The 25,983-nt window shown below is 39.3% G+C and overlaps 1 protein-coding gene and 1 pseudogene across 1 annotated transcript in view; both read right to left on the reverse strand.

Moving 5' to 3' along the window:
* Window positions 1-25,983, reverse strand: part of INTS4 (integrator complex subunit 4) — a 113,217-nt gene that overhangs the window by 57,044 nt on the left and 30,190 nt on the right. The window contains exons 5-8 of the mRNA XM_067750469.1: window positions 10,712-10,897; window positions 10,038-10,088; window positions 5,579-5,667; window positions 4,296-4,416 (exon numbers count right to left, since the gene is read on the reverse strand). Of these exons, the coding sequence (XP_067606570.1) occupies window positions 4,296-4,416; window positions 5,579-5,667; window positions 10,038-10,088; window positions 10,712-10,897 (447 nt within the window). The remainder of the gene's footprint in view (window positions 1-4,295; window positions 4,417-5,578; window positions 5,668-10,037; window positions 10,089-10,711; window positions 10,898-25,983) is intronic.
* LOC137230661 (peptidyl-prolyl cis-trans isomerase A pseudogene) lies at window positions 6,818-7,390 on the reverse strand (annotated as a pseudogene).

Here is a 25,983-nt window from a genome sequence, read left to right on the forward strand (position 1 = left end):
AGTGGAAATAGAGAAGGGATAGATTCAAGGTATGTCGAGAAGGTAGTACTGATAAGAGTTGATGACTCAGTGGATACGAGACACAGAGAAAGAATTCTCAAATGCCTCTGGGTAAATGATGGCACCATTTACGAAAGCACAGAAGGAGGAAATCTGGACCGAAAAGATAATGAGTTCATCATAAAGTGCATCTCACCAATCAGAAAAACATCTACATTCCTGTATACTTTGACCAAGACACATATATTCAGGTAAAAGCTCTCCAACTGTACTACTACCCCTACTTAACAATCTATAACACTAAGAAAACTGATATTTAACAAACAAGTGCGTCAAACCTGCTCTCAGAACAAAAACTGCTCAACTAGTATAATAACGTAAGTCTATGCACTGTTTGCCTATTTCAATTTTAAGCTCCTAGCCTCTATTCATTAGGTGATGAAAAAGAGAAGCAGACCAAAAAAAAAAAACCAAAACAAACAAACAAAAAAGATGGACTACTATGTGAGACATAAAACTGCCGCTGACTAGGACAGCTACATTTGCCCTGGGAAAGACCAGCCCTGGGCAGAGTTACAAACATAAAAACCTACAGTCTACAATCTAACTGTCTGAAAATGTTACAATTTTTAAGGTCAAAGACTTCCGGAGCCTTACTAATAAGGTTTAAATTATTTAACATCTTAAAAAGAAATCATTAAACTAAGGACCCTATTCTAGATAGGATGCCAATTACCATAATTAATTTCAAAGTAGTGATTGTATTCTAAATAGTCCCATGGAGCTATATTCTTGAAAATCAAGTTTCTTTGCTCCATCAGGGAAGTTACAGATAACTGAAAACCAAACCTTTACATGGTTTTGAATTTTCTGATACATCCCATATCTGAAATTTTTCATCCTGCTATAAGCCAAGGAGAATGGACTCTATTCTTTCTGTACAAGATGGCCTTAAGTCTAAAGCCTTATCATTTCAGCTAAGTTCTTGAAAACCTGGCTTCTATGTTCCTCCCAAGCTTAATCTTGTCACACATCATCAAATCAAACATTATCCCCCACACCAAGAAGTACTAAACTGCTTGTAGTTTAACATGATCTTGTAGTTTAGTATGATATTAGCATGCATGATAGTGTACTCATGTATCTCTGCTCATATTTTCTCCTTCTCTACTTCTTTACCTAGATAACCCATACTCATCATTCAAAGTCAACTGAGAAACACCTCGTCCAAGAAGCCTTCTGTGCATGTGTTAGGTGCTCTTTCCTAGGAGTACCGGTATTGTAATTGACTGATTGCCTATGTCAACCTACCTAACTATCCACTTTTTTTTTTTTTTTTGCGGTACACGGGCCTCTCACTGTTGTGGCCTCTCCCGTTGCGGAGCACAGGCTCCAGACGCGCAGGCTCAGCGGCCATGGCTCACGGGCCCAGCCGCTCCGCGGCATGTGGGATCCTCCCAGACCGGGGCACGAACCTGTGTCCCCTGCATCGGAAGGCAGACTCTCAACCACTGCGCCACAAGGGAAGCCCAAAGAATAGTTTTTCTGTTTTTTTTGGTTTTTTTGTTTTTGCAGTACGTGGGCCTCTCACTGCCGTGGCCTCTCCCGTTGTGGAGCACAGGCTCCGGACATGCAGGCTCAGCGGCCATGGCTCACGGGCCCAGCCGCTCCGCGGCATGTGGGATCTTCCCGGACCGGGGCACGAACCCGCGTCCCCTGCATCGGCAGGCGGACTCTCAACGACTGCGCCACCAGGGAAGCCCTATCCACTCTTTTGAAGGCACAGATTATGCTCAGAGTTTGCTGAATTGATGAATATGCAGTCTAAAGACCATATATGGTTTACCTGATCACGGATTTGTCTACTCAAGAATTGGAGCAGGGGAGTTTACCTCTTAGCTTGCACAGAGGAACTAGTGAAACAGCAGGGCCTCAGCTGCATTAACTGCAGCTCCCAATATATGACTGGACCCGCACCAGGAAGCAATTCTACATGGGCTTTAGAGCATGAAGTATCATTTACTATCTATGTGGCCTTGGACAAATTATACTTTTCTAAACCTTAGTTTTATTATTTATAAAATAAATAATATAATATCTACCTCAAGGAGTTTAAAATAATTATAAACAAAAAGTGAGTATGTATATAAGTGTATGTACAGGCATATATTTACATGTGCCTGTATATGAGGAAATGGGTGTATGTGCATGTGTATGCATGTATGACTAAAAGTGCCTAGCTTAGTGGGCTAGGAACTCTATAAATAGTAACAATTATTATTATTAGCAAGATTAGATTATTAATTACTTTTGAAGTATAATCATACTTGTGTAATTTAGAGTTGTTTGGATTTGAAATCACTTAAATAACATAAAGCACTTGAGTCAAATTATAGTCATCTAAGTGAAAATCTTTTCAATTCACCACTGTGATTCATTATTCATACAGCTTCACATAAATGAATTTTAGATTCTATGGGGTACAAAACTAAAAAATTTGGGGCTTCCCTGGTGGTGCAGTGGTTGAGAGTCCGCCTGCCGATGCAGGGGACACGGGTTCGTGCTCCGGTCTGGGACGATCCCACATGCCACAGCCCATGAGCCATGGCCACTGAGCCTGCGCGTCCGGAGCCTGTGCTCCGCGATGGGAGAGGCCACAACAGTGAGAGGCCCACGTACTGCCAAAAAAAAAAAAAAAAAAAAAAAAAAAAAATTTGAATGACTCTGCTTTAAGGATTACTTTTCTAACTGCCTACTCAGATGATAACATATCATTGAATTATTCCTCTAAAACATCCCCTCACACACACACAGCACACTGTAGATGCTCAGTACACGCTGAATGAAGGAATCTGATGAATGACTGGATTGTTCTGAATTTTAAAATATCCACAAATCAAAACAAGGCTTTAAAATGTGAATTCAAAAATAAAATCACTAACAGCTGGCTTGTTTAACTCTATATTTTATTATGGACAAGAAATATAATCTGTAAGCAGGAAATACTGAAATCATCCAAGTTCCTTATTTTTCCATGAAAGTGCTTCACATAGGTTTCAGCAGTTACCCCCAAAATACTGGTCAAAGGACTAGGGGTAACACAGGATCTGTGTCCAGTACAATCAGGTCCAAACTTTTTAGCCAACAATCTTACTAAGACTGGCATAGTTGGGGGCCCTCAAAAGAGAAGTTATCAAAAAGAATTTCAGATATCCTTGCTGTGACATTAATACAAATTTTTATAGTTACATATATATTTATATATTATAACAACCCCACCACCTTGCATAGTGTAGTACTTCACAATTTATACACATATTCACAGACAGGATCTCATTTGAGTGTCATGACAACCCTGTGATGTAAACATGAGAGATATTATAAGCCACTTAACAGATGAGGAAACGAGACTAAGATAAAGTGACATGTCCAAGACAACACAGGTATAAAATAAGGCTGAGCATTACGCCAACACTCCTTCTTCTATAAGACAGTTCTATCTTTGAAAAGTTAAAATTTTTCTTATAGGGGGCTTCCCTGGTGGCACAGTGGTTGAGAGTCCGCCTGCCAACGCAGGGGACGCGGGTTCGTGCCCCGGTCCGGGAAGATCCCACATGCCGCGGAGCGGCTGGGCCCGTGAGCCATGGCCACTGAGCCTGTGCATCTGGAGCCTGTGCTCCGCAACGGGAGAGGCCACAGCAGTGAGAGGCCCACATACAGGAAGAAAAAAAAAAAATGTTCTTACAAATATACTAGAGTCCCCAAAGGCAAAACAGTAGGAAAGAATGAGGCTAAAAGTCAGATTAGCATCTGAATCTCATTCTACAACTTCCTAACTGTATAAATTGAATAATTTACTTAAATTCTCAGAGCCTCAGCTTTCTCACCTGGGAAGTGGGAATAATAGCACCTACCTTGCTGGGTTACTGTAAGAATAAATGGGATAATAAAGCAATTATACTCCAATAAAAAAAAGAATAAATGAGATAATTAAGTGGCCTCATAGCAAAGTATCTAGGCCATACCAGGTGCTTAGTAACGGTAACAATTATTTTTATTATTATGTTTTTCTCTAGACTTTGGTTGTCTAATATGCTAACAAGATTAAATAGGATTATCTTTAAAATTCTTTCTAGTTCTTAAAGACTACTTCTCTATGGGAAAGTGAACAATTTCTTTCTATTTTAAGAAACACTAAGGTTTATAAAAGCGCATTACACCTGTCTCTATCTAGTTTCTCAAAATGTTTTACAAGTGTAACAGGTAATATGCTCATTAAAGAAGATGTAACTTACCAATAGCTTTGAAGCTTGAACTCGAACCACCCAGGAGCTATCACTGACCATGTGACAAATTTTTCCAAACGCATCATCAACTAAGCGAATTTCTTCATTAGAAGAAGGGATTGGGACAATGCTAAATTAAAAGAAAAGAAACCACAAGTGACAAAACATGAGCCTAAAATTGCAGGTTCAATAAACTGAGAATGACCAATGAAAATCAGCACAAATAGAAATGATAATTGAAAAATTCATCCTATAATGATGAAATACATTCCAGAGTAACCAAATCAGTCTGGGATTTATTTATTTTTAGTTGCAATGCAAATTTGTGTCTTGAATAAAAAGTATTTAACACTAAAGATTCAAAGATTTATGAGATACCAAAAACAGCTACCACAGAGTTATCTTTAAGTTTATTCTCTCTTATAAATTGCATTGCTGTCAATATAGCAAGTCTCAGAATAAACCAATATAAAACATACTTGCAAATCTGGTCCTAAATGAAAAGACAATTTCCAGCTAGTCTGTTTTTTTGCAGGGGGTGGGGGGTGGTGTCTATGGGGGGTGGTGTCTATAGCTTTATTAACTCATTCTTGTTTTTCAATTTCAGTAGGTAGTTTAATGAAGAGGAAAAAACACTTCTTTTTCCTATAAAAGGAGTTCTATAAAACAGAATAAATAATACCTGTCTCTCCACCTCAAAGAATCACTGTGAGATAAATTATTTAATTACTGTGAAAAAAAATTTTTTATTTTTGGCCGCACCACACAGCTCGTGCAATCATAGTTCCCCGACCAGGGATTGAACCCAGGCCCTCAGCAGAGAAAGCACCAAGTCCTAACCACTGGACCACCAGGGAATTCCCTATGAAAATATTTTAACCAGGAAAACACTACATAAGGGATCATTATTCTCAAATTCACCTGGTATCTTTAGCTGGCATTTGTATTTACTAAAATGTGCCCCAAACCATTTCAAAGACTTTTTTTAAGGGTTGGGCAGAGGTGGAGTGGATAGCATTTGAGAAAGACCATCCAATCTCTTCATCTATAGTTGAGGAGGTTGGGACCCAGAGAGGCGAAGTGGCTTTCCCAGCATACACAGAAAGTTCAAGGCAGAGATGAAAAACAAGGACCAAGCATCCTGATTTTCAGGGTCCATGCTTTTCCCCTATTCCATACTGCCTTCCAAAAATCTAACCAACATTCCTTTTCTGGAGGTGGGCTTTCTGCATGGTGGGAGGAGAGAAAAATGGCTTAGCAATGAACAAAAGCTGGCTTACACCCACACTGACCTTTCAGGATAGAGCTGACTGACAACCCAGATAAGCTGGACTGCAGCACTGCGCACTTGTTCATAGTCATCAGAGAGCAATTTACAAGCCTGCAAACAAGGATTCCAAAAGTCTGTTAGTTCTGTGTCCTCCCAGGTGATGTTCAAACTATTTTCAAAATGAAGATACGGTGGTTGGATAAGGATACCAATCAAAACACATATGGGTGATTTTAACTTCTTGAACCTTTGCCCAACAAAGAATTCTTGGCCTCTGCCAGCTGCTCTGCCTGTATTCTGTGTACCCTCCCACCCCATGTCTGAAAGGAGAATCACAGATTGATAGATAGCACAAAAGCCATCTAGAATAGCATCAATCATAGCAAAGCTTGCTGGGAGCCCACAGTACTACCCTGACAGGCTCAAACACAAAGATGAGTTTTTTCCCTATCTGTAAAACTAGAGCACAAATTTCTGACTGACAGTCCATCTGAAAATTCAAGCACTCTAAATAAATGTACAATTTTAACGTTAAGCTGCCAAAAAGAGGCCAAATTTTCCTTTTTTACTTTAGTCTGAAATGGAATATCCCTACTCCACCCACAGTCATAGCTACACCCTAGACTTCAACAACACCCAGAAAACGGTTTCTGAAATTTTAAAATCTTATATTCCATGCTTTGACCATATACGCTACTCTACCAGCTCTTCCATCGCCATGACTTAACCCATCACACCTGCTCTTCATCCCACTTAAGTTACCTATCCGTTTAAGCAGGGTCTCTCAACCTTGCTATTATTGACATTTTGGACTAGATATTTCTTCGTTGTGAGGGGCTGTCCTGTGCAATATAAGATATTTAGCAGCATCCCTGGCCTCTACCCACTAGGTAGTTGTAGCACTGCACCCTTTTCCTCTCCCCAGCAACTGAAATAGTCAAAAATACCTCCAGACGTTGCCAAATGTGCCCTGGAGGGCAAAATCACCTTGGTTGAGAACCACTGCTTTAATTCTGTCCTTTCTTTCCAAATAAACCACCTTTTCCTTGCTCTATACCCGTCCTTACTTCAGTCTCTTTTTGTTGTTGTTGTTTAGTTTTTATTTCATAAACTTAACTTTGCAATTCAGCTAAACTTGGAGGGGAATAAGGAAAATATGGAACCCAAAGAAGTGCAATGAGAGCACAAAGATTACAGTATATTTTGAGCAGATGGGGATGAAGGGGTGCTCTCCTGAGCTACAGAAGGAATGGTCTGGTGGTTAAGATAAAACACAAGTCAAATTTATTACTAGATTTGTCCACAGTCAGCAATGGTGATCTTCTTGCTAGTCTTGCCATTCCTGGAACCAAAGCGCTCCATGGCTTCCACAATATTCATGCCCTCTTTCACCTTGCCAAAGACCACATGCTTGCCATCCAACCACTCAGTCTTGGCAGTGCAGATGAAAAACTGGGAACCGTTTGTGTTGGGGCCAGCATTTGCCATGCACAAGATGCCAGGACCCGTATGCTTCAGGAGGAAATTCTCATCATCAAATTTCTCCCCATAAATGGACTCGCCACCAGTGCCATTATGGCGTGTGAAGTCACCAACCTGGCACATAAATCTCGGAATTATTCTGTGAAAGCAGGAACATTTATAACCAAAGCCTTTCTCCCCACTGCTCAGAGCACGGAAGTTTTCTGCTGTCTTTGGAACTTTGTCTGCAAACAGCTCGAAGGAGACGCGGCCCAAGGGCTCGCCATCGACGGCAATGTCAAAGAACACGGTAGGGTTGACCATGGTTGGACAGCGCGGGAGGTTCCGATGTGGCGGCGTCTGCAAAGCCACTTCAGTCTCTTGACAGCATTGTCTGCATCATCATATACAACCCCCTCAGGATTTCTGCTACAGCTGCTCCACAAACCTAAGACTTTCTCTAGTCTTCACAAGGGCAGCAGAGCACTGGCAAAGACCACACTCTCTAGGGGATTGGTGATTCATGATCTCAAACCTTATTAGTCCTACTCTGAAATCTTTTACACTCCTGCTTTCCACTTCCATTTCCCAAGGCAGCTTTTCTTTTTTTCAGAAAGGTGGCTAATGAGCCTTTTTTTTTTTTTTTTGGCTGTGTTGGGTCTTCGTTGCTTCATGCTGGCTTTCTCTAGCTGTGGCGAGCAGGGGCTACTCTTCGTTGCAGTGCGCGGGCTTCTCATTGCAGTGGCTTCTCTTGTTGCTGCTCACAACAGTAGTTGTGGCTCAAGGGCTCTAGAGTGCAGGCTCAGTAGTTGTGGCACACAGCCTTAGTTGCTCCACGGCATGTGGGATCTTCCTGGACCAAGGCTCGAACCCGTGTCTCCTGCATTGGCAGGCAGATTCTTATCCACTGCGCCACCAGGGAAGCCCCAAGGCAGCTTTTCTTAACCTTTTCCTCGGGACTTCTATCCTACTACCAGCTATAAGGCGACCTGTTTATCTGACAAAAATCAAGGTTCTCAGGCACAAACCCACTCAACTACTCCACACCAGTTATAAATTCATTTATTCCTGTATTTTCCCACCCCTTGTTTTCTCAATATCTGAGGGAAAAGGGTCCTTTCTAGTTCCTAATCCTTCTACTTTTGCTATGGATCCCATCACTTCCTCACATGACCATCCCTTACCATCCTCCAAAATAGATCCTCTTTGTGATTCTCTATGATAGCATCCTATTGATTTACCTCACAGCAGTACTCATATGCTATAACTGTGTTTGCTTATTTGTTAATTGCCTGTCTTACCTATGACAATGTGAAGGGCATGGGTCCTATCTATTATAACATGCTTGGCATTATACAGCCAGCATTAGGTACTCACTAACATTTGCTGGATGAATCAGCTCATGAATCTGATTTTCTGCCTCAAGGAACTTACTCCAGCATTTATTCCCCTTTGTCTCTTCTATCATAACACTAGCTCTCCCTTCAACATATAAACATACTTAGCAACTGTCTTTAATATACAGGAAAAAAAACAAAAACAACCCTTAATCCTATGCCCCCTTCTACCAACTTCTACCCCACTTTCCTATCATAGTCAAGTTAATTTAAAGTATAGTCATAGTCAATAGACTTTAAATGCCTCACCTCAAAAGACCCTGATCTGGCTTCCCCCAGTCCCAGCACTCCACTGAAATTGCTCTCTTTAAACTCACTAGTGACCACTTTGTTGCTAAGTCCCATGACCAGATTTCAGTGCTATCCTAAATGACCTTTCACCAGCATTTGACACTGCTGACTATGAGAATGCCCTCTTGCCTTTTCTGGAATATATTCTTCCTCCTCCTCCATCAAGCTGCTCCTCAGTTCCATTCTAGGGCTCCTTTCTTAAACGTTGGACCTCACCCCTGGCTCCATCCTCATCACTTCCAATCTTCTTACTCTCCCTGGGTATCCCCATGACCCCTAGATATTGATGGCTCCAAATATCCACCTCCAGCTCTGATCTTTCCTGAGTTCCAGACCTGGAATTCTCCTCATAAGTATCCCATCAACCCTTCAAACTCAAGATAATCAAAATGAACTCATTATAGTAACTAATTCTACCTCATATCTCAAATCCTCCCCCATCATTCCATCCTCACTCCCTTGAGGTCCACAGCATTGCTTGCCTAACCAACTGACACAGTCTTATGTCACTAAACATCTGAATCATCGGACTAACTCTTTTTCCTTTGAGTCCTTACTCTACAAGTTTCCTTTAATTATTTGGTTTCCCACACAGTTTTCCTATAGGTCACACCAACATAACCATTCTGAACTCATTCTACTTCATTTGTAAAAGAACGTACTTGGTTTACACATCAGTCATAGGGGTTTGGCTAATTATCCTCTTCCTCTAAAAGCTAAAACCACTGTCAGTAGGCTAACAAAAACTGGTCTCTGAGCGTGGATTTAGATTCCTTGTCTCTAGATACATCCAATTGTTCTACAAGAATAAATGTAAGGGCTTTTGGTTAGGCACTCGGTCAGCTTCTCCTAATGATACTATAATTTCATTGTGCTTTTCCTTACCAATGCTATAACAATCATGTGATATCTTTTCATACGATCCCATGGTCTTGGTCATCCTCCTCCATAAATACTCCAGTTTCTCAAGTGTGGTGCCCTGAATTGACTTCAGGTTTGAAGTCAATTTCAGTCAACCAAACAGAGATCAACAAGACTACCACTCTCCTTACTCTGAACACTACACTTCTCTTTGTATACTCTGGCATTCATACTGAGCTACCTAAATCCTCCCAAATGTCCTCCTCACATGCACTAGTGCTATTCATTACATATTCCCCATTCTCTTCTTAGAATGTATGCTTTGGATACAACTGCACATTCATCACAACACTGCCACTGTTAGCCAGCTGAAGCTCTATGTTTTCAAATTCTGACCACCAGCGTGCCACCCTCCCAGTTTCACGATTTCTCCACCTCCCTCCTCTTCTAGACAGCAATCATTTAAGGTACCTGAGTATAAATTGTTTGGTATAATTTCAGTCCTCTTTCATGGAGCTGCAACTAGATAATAAAGATACAGTTTAAGTATTCTGAAAAAAAAAATCAATATTTCCAATGTCTCCCCACAATCTCATATATTTTTCCCCATTATATCACATTAACATGGTTCCCTCTGGCCAAAATCAGTGCTATATAAATAAGAAACCTGGACTTTTCAGTAGAAACACTCAAACACTTAATGAATCTAACCCATGGACTGTCCCAAGGGGATGTCAGAAAAAATACGAAATAATGATAAGGAGGCTGAGGAAGAAATGGTTAGCACCATCTCCCCCTAAAGAGCAACCCTCCCCCATAACTTTCACCTATACTTCTGAAATACAAAGGTATAACCTGTACCTACTGTACTATAATACCAAGTAACATCTCTCCCATGGACCTGGGATACAAGTTGTACCTTCCATGTTTCAGAAATGCAGGTGAAAGCTACCAAACAAGCCCAAAGATAAGCAACTGTTGTAAAGGAATGTGTGCCTTTGAGTTCTGTGATGCCACCAACACCTTCCTGAAAGTGTGCATAAAGTATACCCTGGGGGGGATTCACAATGTATCCAAGGTGGCATTAGCCATTAACTTAAAAAAAAAAAAAAGTATCTCCATTTAGTTTCCATGATCACGTTTACCATGGCTTTTATAGCTGCTGTTCTGACACGTGGGTCCTGGTCACTGAAGTAATCCCCTATAATCTTCTGGACGTCTCTGACAGCTAGGCCTTCTGCATCTTTTGTGACACTTTTCTCCAAAGAACCCAGATTACCAAGTAATTGCAGGCACTTATTTCTTACACCATGTGAGGTATCTGTCAGGTGCTACAAAAAGAAAAGAGAGAACAAAAGGACATGATTAAGGTATCTTAAAAATAAACAAAAACACAGAAACAAAAGCACTGAATCAACTTTAGGAATGACTTCAAACACTACATTCTCACTAGTCTGTCTAGTCTCATGGGTTTGTTGTTGTTGTTGTTTTTGTTTTTTTGGCCATGCTGTGCGGCTTGTGGGATCTTAGTTCCCCAACCAGGGATTGAACCCAGGCGCTGGCAGTGAAAGTGCCGAATCCTAACCACTGGACGGCCAAGGAATTCCCTTCATGTTTTTTGAGTATGTGTCTTCCAAAAAGAATCATGAGTCCTTAGAAAACAAGACTCCCATTTATTCAACATTATACTCCCAACAGCAAGCACCTGGCCTTGTAAAGACTAGGTACTTTAAAAGTGACCCCTTTAATTGCATTTTATTTACTATCAAATCTAAAAACAGAAGAAAAATTCATAAATTTTCAAATTTTTAATATTCATACAGAAATATGCAAAAATATTAAATGTACAGCTCGATGAATTTTCACAAAAAACACACCAATAAGAAGCACCCAGATAAGGAAGTAAAAGATGACCAACTTTCCCAGTAACTACTCTACCACCATCAAAAACAGCCACCATCAGGCTTCATCCTCCCCAGCAGGAAGCTAGGCCCTTCCTCTTGGGAGCTGCTGTAGTATCCTCTCAGGCATCAAATTGTACTGCAATGTCTTGTTTTCACAAGTCCATCTCCTTTAAGACTGTGCTCCTGGGCTTCCCTGGTGGTGTAGTGGTTAAAAATCCACCTGCCAGTGCAGGGGACACAGGTTCAATCCCTAGTCCAGGAAGATACCACATGGTGCAGAGCAACTAAGCCCATGCGCCACAACTACTGAGCCCATGCACCACAACTACTGTAGCCCACACGCCTAGAGCCTGTGCTCCACAACAAGAGAAGCCACCTCAATGAAAAGCCCGCGTTTCTCAACGCGGGATTAAGCTGAGCTTGCCGCAACTAGAGAAAGCCCATGTGCCGCAACTAGAGAAAGCCCATGTGCAGCAACGAAGACCCAATGCAGCCAAAAAAAGAAAAAAAAGACTGTGCTCCTTTCAGAATCTTTTATACGTTGAGCACAGAGTACAGAGACTAAATATGGATTATAAAGGGCCTTCTTTTGGGGGTTCTTAGGAGAACTGAAAGTAAATTAATTTAAATTAAGTGCATGCAAAGCATCTGCAGTGTTGTGAGAATTCCATAAACATTAGCAGCTATTGTTACTATTACGATTATTATTAATAATAAAATTTGCTTCCTTCCACCTAAAAAATAAAATAAAATAAAAAGCCACCATCACCAAAGCAATCTTGAGAAAAAAGAACAAACCTGGAGGAATCATGCTCCCTGTCTTTAGACTATACTACAAAGCTACCATGATCAAAACAGTATGTTAATGGCACAAAAACAGACACACAGGACTTCCCTGGTGGCTCAGTGGTTAAGAATCTGCCTGCCAATGCAGGGAACACAGGTTTGAGCCCTGGTCCGGGAATATCCCACATGCCACAGAGCAAATAAGCCCATGCACCACAACTACTGAGCCTGCGCTCCAGAGCCCGCAAGCCACAACTACTGAGCCCGTGTACCACAACTACTGAAGCCCGCATGCCTAGAGCCCATGCTCCGCAACAAGAGAAGCCACCGTAATGAGAAGCCCACGCACCGCAACAAAGAGCAGCCCCACTCGCCAAAGCTAGAGAAAGCCCGTATGCAGCAACAAAGACCCAACACAGCCAAAAATAAATAAATAAACAAATTTTTAAAAAGACAGACACACAGATCAATGGAACAGAAGAGAGAGCCAAGAAATGAACCCACACACTTATGGTCAATTAATCTACAACAAAGGAGGAAAGAATATACAATGGGGAAAAGACAGTCCCTTTGATAAGTGGTGCTGGGGAAACTCTACAGCTACATGTAAAAGTATGAATTAGAACATTTTCTCATACCATATACAAAAGTAAACCCAAAATGGATTAAAGACCTAACTGTGGGACTTCCCTGGTGGTCTAGTGGTAAAGAATCCACCTTCCAATGCAGGGGACGCAGGTTCAATCCCTGGTCGGGGAACTAAGATCCCACATGCTGCAGGGCAACTAAGCCCGCATGCCACAACTACTGAGCCCATGTGCCTCAACTAGAGTCCTTGAGCTACAAACTACAGAGCCCACGCGCTCTGTAGCCCGCACGCCACAACTAGAGAGAGAAAAACCCACACGCCACAACTAGGGAGAAGCCTGCACACCACAATGAAGAGCCTGCATGCCACAATGAAGATCCTGTGTGCCTCAACTAAGACCCAACGCAGCCAAAAAAAAAAAAAAAAAAGACCTAAATGTAAGATTAGAAACCATAAAACTCCCAGAAGAAAACATAGGCAGAACACTCTTTGACATAAATCATAGAAATATTTTTTTGGCTCTCTCTCCTAAGGCAAAGGAAACAAAAGCAAAAATAAACAAATGGGACCTAATTAAACTTAAAAGCTTTTGCACAGCAAAGGAAACCACTGACAAAAAAGACAACCTAGTGAATCGGAGAAAATATTTGCAAATTACATGACCAATACGGGGTTAATATTCCAAACATATAGACAGCTCATATACCTCAATATCAAAAAAATCCAAACAACCTGATTACAAATTAGGCAGAAGACCTGAACATTTTTCCAAAGACATACAAATGGCCAAGAGGCACATGAAAAGATGCTCAACATCGCTAATCATCAGAGACATGCAAATCAAAACTACAATGAGACATCATCTAACACCTGTCAGAATGGCAATCATTAAAAAGAACACAAATAACAAATGTTGGCAAAGATGTGGATAAAGGGGAACGCTTATACACTGTTGGTGGGAATGAAAATTGGTGCAGCCTCTATGGAAAACAGTATGGGGTTCCTCAAAAAATTAAAAATAGAACTACCATATCATCCAGCAATTCCACTTCTGGGTATATATCTGAAGAAAACAAAAACACTGCTTGGAAAAGATACATGCACCCCATGTTTACAGCAGCATTATTTACAATAGCCAAGATATGGAAGCAACCCAAGTGTCCATCAACAGATAAATGGATAAAAAGATGTGGTGTATGTGTACACACACACACACACAATGGAATACTACTCAACCATAAAAAAAATGAAATTTTGCCATTTGCAACAACACAGATGGATCTGGAGGGTATTATGCTTAGTGAAATAAGTCACACAGAGAAAGACAAATACTGGGTGTTATCACTTATAATGGAATCTAAAAAAATAAAACAAACAAATGAATATTACAAAACAGAAACAGACTCACAGATATAGAGAGGAAACTAGTGGTTACCAGTGGGAAGAGGAAGAGGAGTAAAATAGGAGTAGGGGATTAAGATGTACAAACTACTATGTATAAAATATGTAAGCTACAAGGATATATTGTACAGCACAGGATTATAGCCAATATTTCATAATAATTTTAAATACAGTATAACCTATAAAAATACTAAATCACTGTGTTGTACACCTGAAACATATAATACTGTAAATCAACTATACTTCAACAAAAAATAGCCATTATCTTGACTTCTAACATATATTTTGTCTAGTTTTCTACTTTATAAAATCAAATAGTGTCTGGCTTCCTTTGCTTAATATTATGTTGGTGAGAACCGCCCATAGTATGGCATTATAGCAATGGTTTATTTATTCTCATTACTGGACAGTATTCCATTTGTGTACACACCATAATCCATTTATCCTTTCTACTGCTGACAGATATTTGGGTTATTTCCAGTTTGGGGCTGTTCTAAATAATGCTCTCTGCTTATTCTTGAATGTGGCTTTTGGTATACATGTTCACATTTCTGCTGAATATACAGTAAGAAGTGAAATTGCTGGGTCACAGGACATGTATATGTTCAGCTTAAGATGAGACTGCCAAATAGTATTCCAAAGTGGTTGTACTAATTGAACTTATTTACACTCCCACCAGTGATATGTAAATGTTCCAGATATGCCACATCTTTGTCGACCCTTAGTACTGTCAATCTTTTTCATTTTGGCACTTCTCACCATCATTTTTAACAAATTTTCAGTTATCTCTCAATCCTAGTCCACTGCTACTGAAATAGGCTATTTGCATAATGCAATAACAGGAACTGAAAATACTTTAATGAAATGACTAATTTAAGGGCTGGGCAAGAAATATGTAAGAAGAACCTGGGACACCTTGTGCCAAAAAGCAAGGAAATATCAAGGACTAATTGAGTCTAGATCAAAAGGACACAGAAGCCAATCTGTAGGGGTTCCCACTGTCAACATATATATGACACCAAAAGGAAGCAATCAAATCCAGAATGTAGGACATAAACAAGACCAATGATCCAGTTTCTTCAATAAATCTGTGGCAATTAAAGGAAAAACAAAAGAGGCCACTGTTACTGATTAAAAGAAATTCAAGAGACTATCCAAAGGTAATACATGCTAATCCAAAAAAAAAAAAAAAAACCAACTACAAAAAGATATTTATTGCAATTAAAAAAATTTTAATATGAACTGGTATGAGATGATATGGAATAACTGATAGTAACTGCATCATGGCTATATTAAAAACATATCAGTTATTATCAGTTAGAGACATACTTAACTATTTATAATTTAAATAACATGTCTGGGATTTCCTTAAAAATATTACAGCAGACTACAACAAAAAGTGGAAGGAAAAAACATGAAAAAGATTACAAAGCATAAATAATTGTCAAATTTACACCAAAAACTGGAAAGAATAAGTAAATTTGAAAATTTCCATATTATAAAGTATATATAGATTGAAAAAAAAAGACCTAGCTTCAAATTTCAGCTCTGACTCTATATATGTAACATTGATCAAGCAACTGGACCTCTTAGGGTCTCACTTTCCTCATTTATAAAGAAGGAACAATAATATCTGCCCTACCTAACTTACAGGTGTATCATAAGGCTCAAATAAGAATATAAATGTTAAAAAAAAACTTTATATACTATAAAGCATAATATGACTATTAGCTATTATTACTATAATCTAAAATAATGAGATTACTGCATGTAAAATTGTCAATACAAAAGAGTATCTTCAGATATTCCCTTCAAGTTCACAAAATAGTATCTTTGGATATTCCCTTCAAGTTCAAATTTTCCAGGATTTTCTACCCATAAATGAAATCACTGATTGAAATCACACAAGTTTCCCTCTTGCTCACTCTAACACTGGGACATACAGTCTCTGAAAGTACCCTCAGTAATCACCCATCTCTCTCCTTGTGCCTTCACCAATTCCCTATTTTATAGGATGATAATGATTAAGTGATATGTCTAATAACGCAAAGATAACCTAGTGGAACAGTTGATACTGGAATCCAAGTCTCCTGACACTCCATCTAGAGCTCTTTTCCCTATCCAGCTTCATAAATAAATAATGTCATGATTTCTAAAACTTTGCTTACTATGTTCAGAGTTGGGCATTTGAACCTTAAATACTTAAAAGCTCTACAATACCTGTTTTCTTTACATACACTTATATTGCTACTCCCAAGTATCACTATTCTCCAGCCATGACAAACTGCTTGGGTTTCTAATTACTGCCTGATAAACACAGTGATGCTAAATTAATACCCCCTTCTTTTAATCATCTTTATTGGAATACAATTGCTTTACAATGGTGTGTTAGTTTCTACTGTATAAAAAAGTGAATCAGCTATACATATACATATATCCCCATATCTCCTCCCTCTTGTATCTCCCTCCCACCCTCCCTATCCCACCCCTCAAGGTGGTCACAAAGCACTGAGCTGATCTCCCTGTGCCATGCAGCTGCTTCCTACTAGCTATCTATTTTATATTTGGTAGTATATATAAGTCCATGCCACTCTCTCACTTTGTCCCAGCTTACCCTTCCCCCAGCCTTGTCCTCAAGTCCCTTCTCTAAATCTGCGTCTTTATTCCTGTCCTGCCCCAAGGTTCTTCAGAACCTTTTTTTTTTTTAGATTCCATATATATGTGTTAGCATACGGTATTTGTTTTTCTCTTTCTGACTTCACTCTGTATGACAAACTCTAGGTGCATCCACCTCACTACAAATAGTTCAAGTTCATTTCTTTTTATGGCTGAGTAATATTCCATTGTATATACGTGTCACATCTTCTTTATCCATTCATCTCTTGATGGACACGTAGGTTGCTTCCATGTCCTGCCTATTGTAAATAGAGCTGCAGTGAACATTGTGATACGTGACCCTTTTTGAATTATGGTTTTTTCAGGAACACCCAATTCTTATGATTAGCAAACCAGGCCACTGACACTTTGTGGAAGTAACATACACACATTCACACATATACAAAACTGAACAGGAAGATACATCAAATAAGTAAATATATTAAGGATAATACTATCTAAGAAAGAAGTTACAAATACTAGAAAAACACTGTCAAGTAAACACTATAGTGTTGGGTTTGACTTACAAGGAGAGATGAGAACATGATTTTTCTTACATACAGATATAGAAATAAAAATACAGATATATATGTTTGTATATGATATATATAGACATTACATTAGAATATATATATCTAATATATATATATGTGTATGTATCTCTGCTAGCTCTCTCCACTGAGAGGGCCCAAGAGTAGCAACACCTCAACAGCAACGAGCACACTTAGTACCCAGAACTTGGTTTCAAAATACATTTCGCCACTAAGAGGAAGCAGGGCTTCTTGGAGAAAAGCTCATTCCAGGGGTAGACTAGAGAAAGTACAAGGTGGGCCTGAAGTATTTTATTGTGCCAGAAAGAAATGACGCATTAAAAAAAATATACAGTTGACCCTTGAACAACATGGTTTGAACTGAGTGGGTCCACTTATACACAGTTTTTTTTCAATAGCAAATACTACAGTACTACACAGTTCGTGGATGGTTGAATTGTGGATGTAGCACTGTGGATACAAAGGAAGTGGGTATACTGAGGAACTGCATATATGGAGGGTCAACTATAAGTTAAATGTGAATTTCTGACTATTCAAAGTGTCAGTGCCCCTAACCCCCAAGCTGATAAAGGGGTAACTGAAAAGTCAAAAGGACATAGAAGCCAGCCTGAAGGGGTTCCCACCTGGCAAAATCAGGGAACTTGAACAAGATGAATAATGACAGTAATAGATTATAACACTGAATAAACAAGAAATCTGAGTCCATAACTGATATAAATAAATAAATAAATTGAAAGTTGGAGGACAATTTACATAGTTTCAAAGTAGTAGTACCACGCCACAAAATACTTATTCATTTCAAAAAGAAAGAGTAATTTTATAGTGAAGAAATCTGACAGACAACACCTTAACCAAGTGATCAAAGTAAACATCATCACCAATGGGAACAAATCAAAATGGTGTACCGCCTAATAGGATACAATGAGAACAGAACAGCATCAAGTCTGTGATATTCGTGCCAAAGGTGGAAAACTTGAATCTAATCATGAGAAAATATCAGACAAACCCAAATTCAGGAATATTCTACAAAATTACTGTCCTATAATTTTCAGAAGTGTCAAGTTAATGAAATGAAGTGAAGACTGAAGAATTATTCCAAATTGAAAAAGACTGGGGCTTCCCTGGTGGCGCACTGGTTAAGAATCAGCCTGCCAATGCAGGGGACCTGGGTTCGAGCCCTGGTCCAGGAAGATCCCACATGACCCGGAGCAACTAAGGCCATGCGACACAACTAGTGAAGCCCACGCACCTAGAGCAGTGCTCTGCAACAAGAGACGCCACCGCAATGAGAATCCCGCGCACCACAAAGAAGAGTAGCCCCTGCTCGCCTCAACTAAAGAAAGCCTGAGCACAGCAATGAAGACCCAATGCAGACAAAGAAAAAATATTAAAAGCAGCAAGGGAAAAACAACAAATCACATACAAGGGAATCCCCATAAGGTTAACAGCTGATCTTTCAGCAGAAACTCTGCAAGCCAGAAGGGAGTAGCAGGACATATTTAAAATGATGAAATGGATAAACCTACAACCAAGATTACTCTACCCCCTACAACCAAGATTACTCTACCCAGCAAGGACCTCATTCAGATTCGACAGAGAAATTAAAACCTTCACAGACAAGCAAAAGCTAAGAGAATTCAGCACTACCAAACCAGCTTTACAACAAATGCTAAAGGAACTTCTCTAGGCAGGAAACACAACAGAAAGAAAAAACCTACAATAACAAACCCAAAACAATTAAGAAAATGGTAATAGGAACATACATATCAATAACTACCTTAAATGTAAATGGATTAAATGCTCCAAACAAAAGACACAGACTGGCTGAATGGATACAAAAACAACACCCGTATATATGCTATCTACAAGAGACCCACTTCAGACCTAGGGACACATACACACTGAAAGTGAGGGGATAGAAAAATATATTCCATGCAAATGGAAATAAAAAGAAAGCTGGAGTAGCAATTCTCATATCAGACAAAGTACACTTTAAAATAAAGACTATTTCAAGAGATAAAGAAAAACACTACATAATGATCAAGGGATCAATCCAAGAAGAAGATATAACAATTATAAATATATATGCACCCAACATAGGAGCACCTCAGTACATAAGGCAGTGTTAACAGCCATAAAAAGGGAAATTGACAGTAACACAATCATATAGGGGACTTTAACACCCCACTTTCACCAATGGACAGATCACCCAAAATGAAAATAAATAAGAAAACACAAGCTTTGAATAATACATTAAACAAGATGGACTTAACTGATATTTATAGGACATTCCATCCAAAAACAACACAATACACTTTCTTCTCAAATGCTCATGGAACATTCTCCAGGATAGATCATATCCTGGGTCACAAATTAAGCCCTGGTAAATTTAAGAAAACTGAAGTCATATCAAGTATCTTTTCCAACCACAACGCCATGAGACTAGATATCAATTACAGGAAAAAAACTGTAAAAAATACAAACACAGGGAGGCTAAACAATACACTACTAAATAACCAAGAGATCACTGAAGAAATCAAAGAGAAATCAAAAAATAACTAGAAACAAATGACAATGAAAACACGACAACCCAAAACCTATGGGAAGCAGCAAAAGGAATTCTAAGAGGGAAGTTTACAGCAATAAAATCCCACCTCAAGAAACAAGAAACATCTCAAATAAACAACCTAACCTTACACCTAAAGCAATTAGAGAAAGAAGAACAAAAAATCCCCCAAGTTAGCAGAAGGAAAGAAATCATAAAGATCAGATCAGAAAGAAATAAAAAAGAAATGAAGGAAACAATAATAAAGATCAATAAAACTAAAAGCTACTTCTTTGAGAAGATAAACAAAATTGATAAACCTTTAGCCAGACTCATCAAGAAAAAAAGGGAGAAGACTCAAATCAATAGAATTAGAAATGAAAAAGGAGAAGTAACAACTGACACTGGAGAAATACAAAAGATCATGAGAGATTACTATAAGCAACTCTATGCCAATAAAATGGACAACCTGGAAGAAATGGACAAATTCTTAGAAATGCACAACCTGCCAAGACTGAATCAGGAAGAAACAGAAAATATGAGCAGACCAATCACAAGCACTGAAATTGAAACTGTGATTAAAAATCTTCCAACAAACAAAAGCCCAGGACCAGATGGCTTCACAGGCAAATTCTATCAAACATTTAGAGAAGAGCTAACACCTATCCTTCTCAAACTCTTCCAAAACATAGCAGAGGGAGGAACACTCCCAAACTCATTCTACGAGGCCACCATCACCCTGATATCAAAACCAGACAAGGATGTCACAAAGAAAGAAAACTACAGGCCAATATCACTGATGAACATAGATGCAAAAATCCTCAACAAAATACTAGGAAACAGAATCCAACAGCACATTAAAAGGATCATACACCATGATCAAGTGGGGTCTATCCCAGGAATGCAAGGATTCTTCAATATACGCAAATCAATCAATGTGATACACCATATTAACAAAACGAAGAAGAAAAAATATATGGTCATCTCAATAGATGCAGAGAAAGCTTTTGACAAAATTCAACACCATTTATGATAAAAACCCTCCAGAAAGTAGGCATAGAGGGAACTTTCCTCAACATAACAAAGGCCATATATGACAAACCCACAGCCAACATCATCCTCAATGGTGAAAAACTGAAAGCATTTCCACTAAGATCAGGAACAAGACAAGGCTGCCCACTCTCACCACTCTTACTCAACATAGTTTTGGAAGTTTTAGCCACAGCAATCAGAGAACAAAAGGAAATAAAAGGAATCCAAATTGGAAAAGAAGAAGTAAAGCTGTCACTGTTTGCAGATGACATGATACTATACATAGAGAAACCTAAAGATGCTACCAGAGAACTACTAGAGCTAATCAATGAATTTGGTAAAGTAGCAGGATACAAAATTAATGCACAGAAATCTCTGGCATGCCTAAACACTAATGATGCAAAATCTGAAAGTGAAATCAAGAAAACACTCCCATTTACCATTGCAACAAAAAGAATAAAATACCTAGGAATAAACCTACCTAAGGAGACAAAAGACCTGTATGCAGAAAATTATAAGACACTGATGAAAGAAATTAAAGATGATACAAATAGATGGAGAGATATACCAAGTTCTTGGATTGGAAGAATCAACATTGTGAAAATGACTCTACTACCCAAAGCAATCTACAGATTCAGTGCAATCCCTATCTAACTACCAATGGAATTTTTCACAGAACTAGAACAAAAAATTTCACAATTTGTATGGAAACACAAAAGACCCCAAAGAGCTAAAGCAATCTTGAGAATGAAAAACGGAGCTGGAGGAATCAGGCTCCCTGACTTCAGACTATACTACAAAGCTACAGTAATCAAGACAGTATGGTACTGGCACAAAAATAGAAAGGTAGATCAATGGAACAGGATAGAAAGCCCAGAGATAAACCCACACACATATGGTCACCTTATCTTTGATAAAGGAGGCAGGAATGTACAGTGGAGAAAGGACAGACTCTTCAATAGGCGGTGCTGGGAAAACTGGACAGTTACATATAAAAGTATGAGATTAGATCACTCCCTAACACCATACACAAAAATAAGCTCAAAATGGATTAAAGACCTAAATGTAAGGCCAGAAACTCTCAAACTCTTAGAGGAAAACATAGACAGAACACTCTATGACATAAATCACAGCAAGATCCTTTCTGACCCACCTCCTTGAGAAATGGAATTAAAAACAAAAATAAACAAATGGGACCTAATGAAACTTTAAAGCTTTTGCACAGCAAAGGAAACCATAAACAAGACCAAAAGACAACCCTCAGAATGGGAGAAAATATTTGCAAATGAAGCAACTGACAAAGGATTAATCTCCAAAATTTACAAGCAGCTCATGCAGCTCAATAACAAAAAAACAAACAACCCAATCCAAAAATGGGCAGAAGACCTAAATAGACATTTTTCCAAAGAAGATATACAGACTGCCAACAAACACATGAAAGAATGTTCAAAATCATTAATCATTAGAGAAATGCAAATCAAAACTACAATGACATATCATCTCACACCAGTCAGAATGGCCATCATCAAAAAATCTAGAAACAATAAATGCTGGAGAGGGTGTGGAGACAAGGGAACACTCTTGCACTGCTGGTGGGAATGTGAATTGGTACAGCCACTATGGAGAACAGTATGGAGGTTCCTTAAAAAACTACAAATAGAACTACCATACAACCCAGCAATCCCACTACTGGGCATATACCCTGAGAAAACCATAATTCAAAAAGAGTCATGTACCAAATGTTCATTGCAGCTCTATTTACAATGGCCAGGAGATGGAAACAACCTAAGTGTCCATCATCAGATGAATGGAGAAAGAAGATGTGGCACATATATACAATGGAGTATTACTCAGCCATAAAAAGAAACGAAATTGAGCTATTTGTAATGAGGTGGATGGACCTAGAGTCTGTCATACAGAGTGAAGTTAAGTCAGAAAGAGAAAGACAAATACCGTATGCTAATACATACATATGGAATTTAAGAAAAAAAATGTCATGAAGAGCCTAGCGGTAAGACAGGAATAAAGACACAGACCTACTAGAGAATGGACTTGAGGATATGGGGAGGGGGAAGGGTAAGCTGTGACAAAGCGAGAGTGGCATGGACATATATACACTGCCAAACGTAAAATAGATAGCTAGTGGGAAGCAGCTGCATAGCACAGGGAGATCAGCTCGGTGCTCTGTGATCACCTAGAGGGGTGGGATGGGGGGGTGGGATGGGGGAGTGGGAGGGAGACGCAAGAGGGAGGAATATATGGGGATGCATGTATATGTACAGCGGATTCACTTTGTTATAAAGCAGAAACTAACACACCATTGTGAAGCAATTATACTCCAATAAAGATGTTAAAAAAAAGACCCAATGCAACCAAAAATAAGATAAAATTTTAAAATAAATAAATATATACAATTTATGGATAAATAAATATACAGTATTGGGGAATAAAAGACCGAACGCTGCCAAAAAAAAAAAATCAATTAATTAATTAATTTTTTTAAAAAAAGAAAATGACTGATGAGATATGTTGACAATCAATGCAAGATGTGATTCTGAACTGGATTCTTTTCCTATAAAGGACATTGGAATACTGAAATTTGAATGAGGTTTGAGGATTAAATGGTAATATATTGATGTTAGTGTCCTGATTTTGATGGTCATATTGAGGTTATGAAGGAGAGTACTTTGTTTATAGGAAACCCAAACTGAAGTATTGAAGAGTAATGGGGCACCATGTTAGCAACTTACTCTAAAATGGTTCACAAGAAAAGAAAGTTCTTTATTACTGTGCTTGCAATTTTTCTTCAAGTTTGAGAGTTTGTTTTTGTTTTTTTTTAAGGCCACACCACATGGCTTGGGGGATCTTAGTTCCCTGACCAGGGATTGAATCCGGGCCCTCGGCACTGAAAGCACCAAGTCCTAACCACTGGACCACCAGAGAATTCCCAAGTTAGAGACTGTTTTGAAAAATGAAAGTTTAGGGCTTCCCTGGTGGCGCAGTGGTTGAGAGTCCGCCTGCTGATGCAGGGGACGCAGGTTTGTGCCCCGGTCCGGGAGGATCCCATGTGCCACGGAGCGGCTGGGCCCATGAGCCATGGCCGCTGAGCCTGCGCGTCCCGAGCCTGTGCTCCGCAACGGGAGAGGCCACCACAGTGAGAGGCCCACGTACCGCAAAAAAAAAGAAAGTTTAAATATACACAAAAAAGAATAAACTAACCATACTGTTTCATAAACATTTGAAAAATATTATATTATCCATAAGAATAAGTGTACTTTAAGACCATAAAAAGGGGGTAGGTATAGCAGACGCATACCCACACAGGTGCAAAGAATGCCTGGAGGAGGTGTAGGAGGCTTTGCAAAGAAAGTGGATTTCATAACTTGTTTCCCCTCTTGTTTGAGAGGCAAAGAAACACAGTGGAATGAACACAGACTGGATCCAGACCTAGGTCTGATTGTTGGAGCTGCCACTTAGTATCTATGTGGTCTTCACTAAGCCCCTTAAGTTTTTAGAAATCCTTACTTTGTAATAATAGGAATAATATCCCCTACCATGAAGTTTTATGGTGAGTGGATTAAAATGAATTCATTTAATAATTATTGTATGTAAAATCAGCTAATAGTGTCCCAGATATAATAGACATTCAGTAAGTACAAATGCCTAGCATAGTGCCTGGCACTTGGCATGTACTTTTTTTTTTACATCTTTATTGGAGTATAATTGCTTTACAATGGTGTGTTAGTTTCTGCTTTATAACAAAGTGAATCAGTTATACATATACATATGTTCCCATATCTCTTCCCTCTTGTGTCTCCCTCCCTCCCACCCTCCCTATCCCACCCCTCTAGGTGGTCAAAAAGCACCGAGCTGATCTCCCTGTGCTATGCGGCTGCTTCCCAATATATCTATTTTACGTTTGGTAGTGTATATATGTCCATGCCACTCTCTCACTTTGTCACAGCTTACCCTTTTGGCATGTACTTTTATTTTTTTTTTTTTGCGGTACGTGGGCCTCCCACTGTTGTGGCCTCTCCCGTTGCAGAACACAGGCTCCGGACGCACAGGCTCACGGACCCAGCCGCTCCGCGGCATGTGGGATCTTCCTGGACCAGGGCACGAACCCGCGTCCCCTGCATCGGCAGGTGGACTCTCAACCACTGTGCCACCAGGAAAGCCCTGGCGTGTACTTTTTAAGAAACAACCTGCTTAAGAAGAGAAGGGAAACAGGTGGGGAAAAGAAGGACAGGCAGTGGCAAAAAAGAGAAAACAGAGAAGGGTCAGAGGTAAAAGTGGGCCAGCTGGATGAAACAGCCCTGCTGATCTGGAACACACAAGCATAAACTTTCCAGTGATAGCTGTTTAATAAGAGGGCAGTCTGTCAGGAAAGGTACTAAGCACCTGTTAATGGTTCACATCAGAATGCTCCAAGGGGAAATTCCTGAACTAAATGGACCTGAACTTTCTGTGTGAAGCTATGTTCTGTGTGAAGTTAGACTAGGCAGGTAGGCTTACTTAGAGGAGAGAACAAAGGAAACCTGGAGAGAAAGCTCAGGTGCAGAGGGTGGGGCTCTCAGAGAGGTATTGTCTCCTTATAAAAATGTCTCAATCAAGCATTTTAGATCAGAGTTAGTTCATGCCTCCAAGTTATTTAAGCTACAGAAATGTGAAACATATACTTTTAAGTGATCACAATGTCATGTATAGTAAGGGCTCAAAATTATCCAACAAAATAACACACTGAAACTGAGAAGTTAAGAGAAATTTCCAGATATGAAGCTGACAATGACTCTCTGTCAGAGTTAATACAGCAAAGTTGTTCTTTTTTTTTAAACTATTTTTATTTAGTATGGAAGCATCATTTGTCATAACTAAACTGTTAACTGAACCACCAGCCCCTGGAAGACTACTGCAATTGTTACAAATACTTTATTTGATTTTCAAACAAATTAAA

The sequence above is a fragment of the Pseudorca crassidens genome, chromosome 9 (assembly GCF_039906515.1).
Source record: "Pseudorca crassidens isolate mPseCra1 chromosome 9, mPseCra1.hap1, whole genome shotgun sequence".
Lineage (NCBI taxonomy): Eukaryota > Metazoa > Chordata > Mammalia > Artiodactyla > Delphinidae > Pseudorca > Pseudorca crassidens.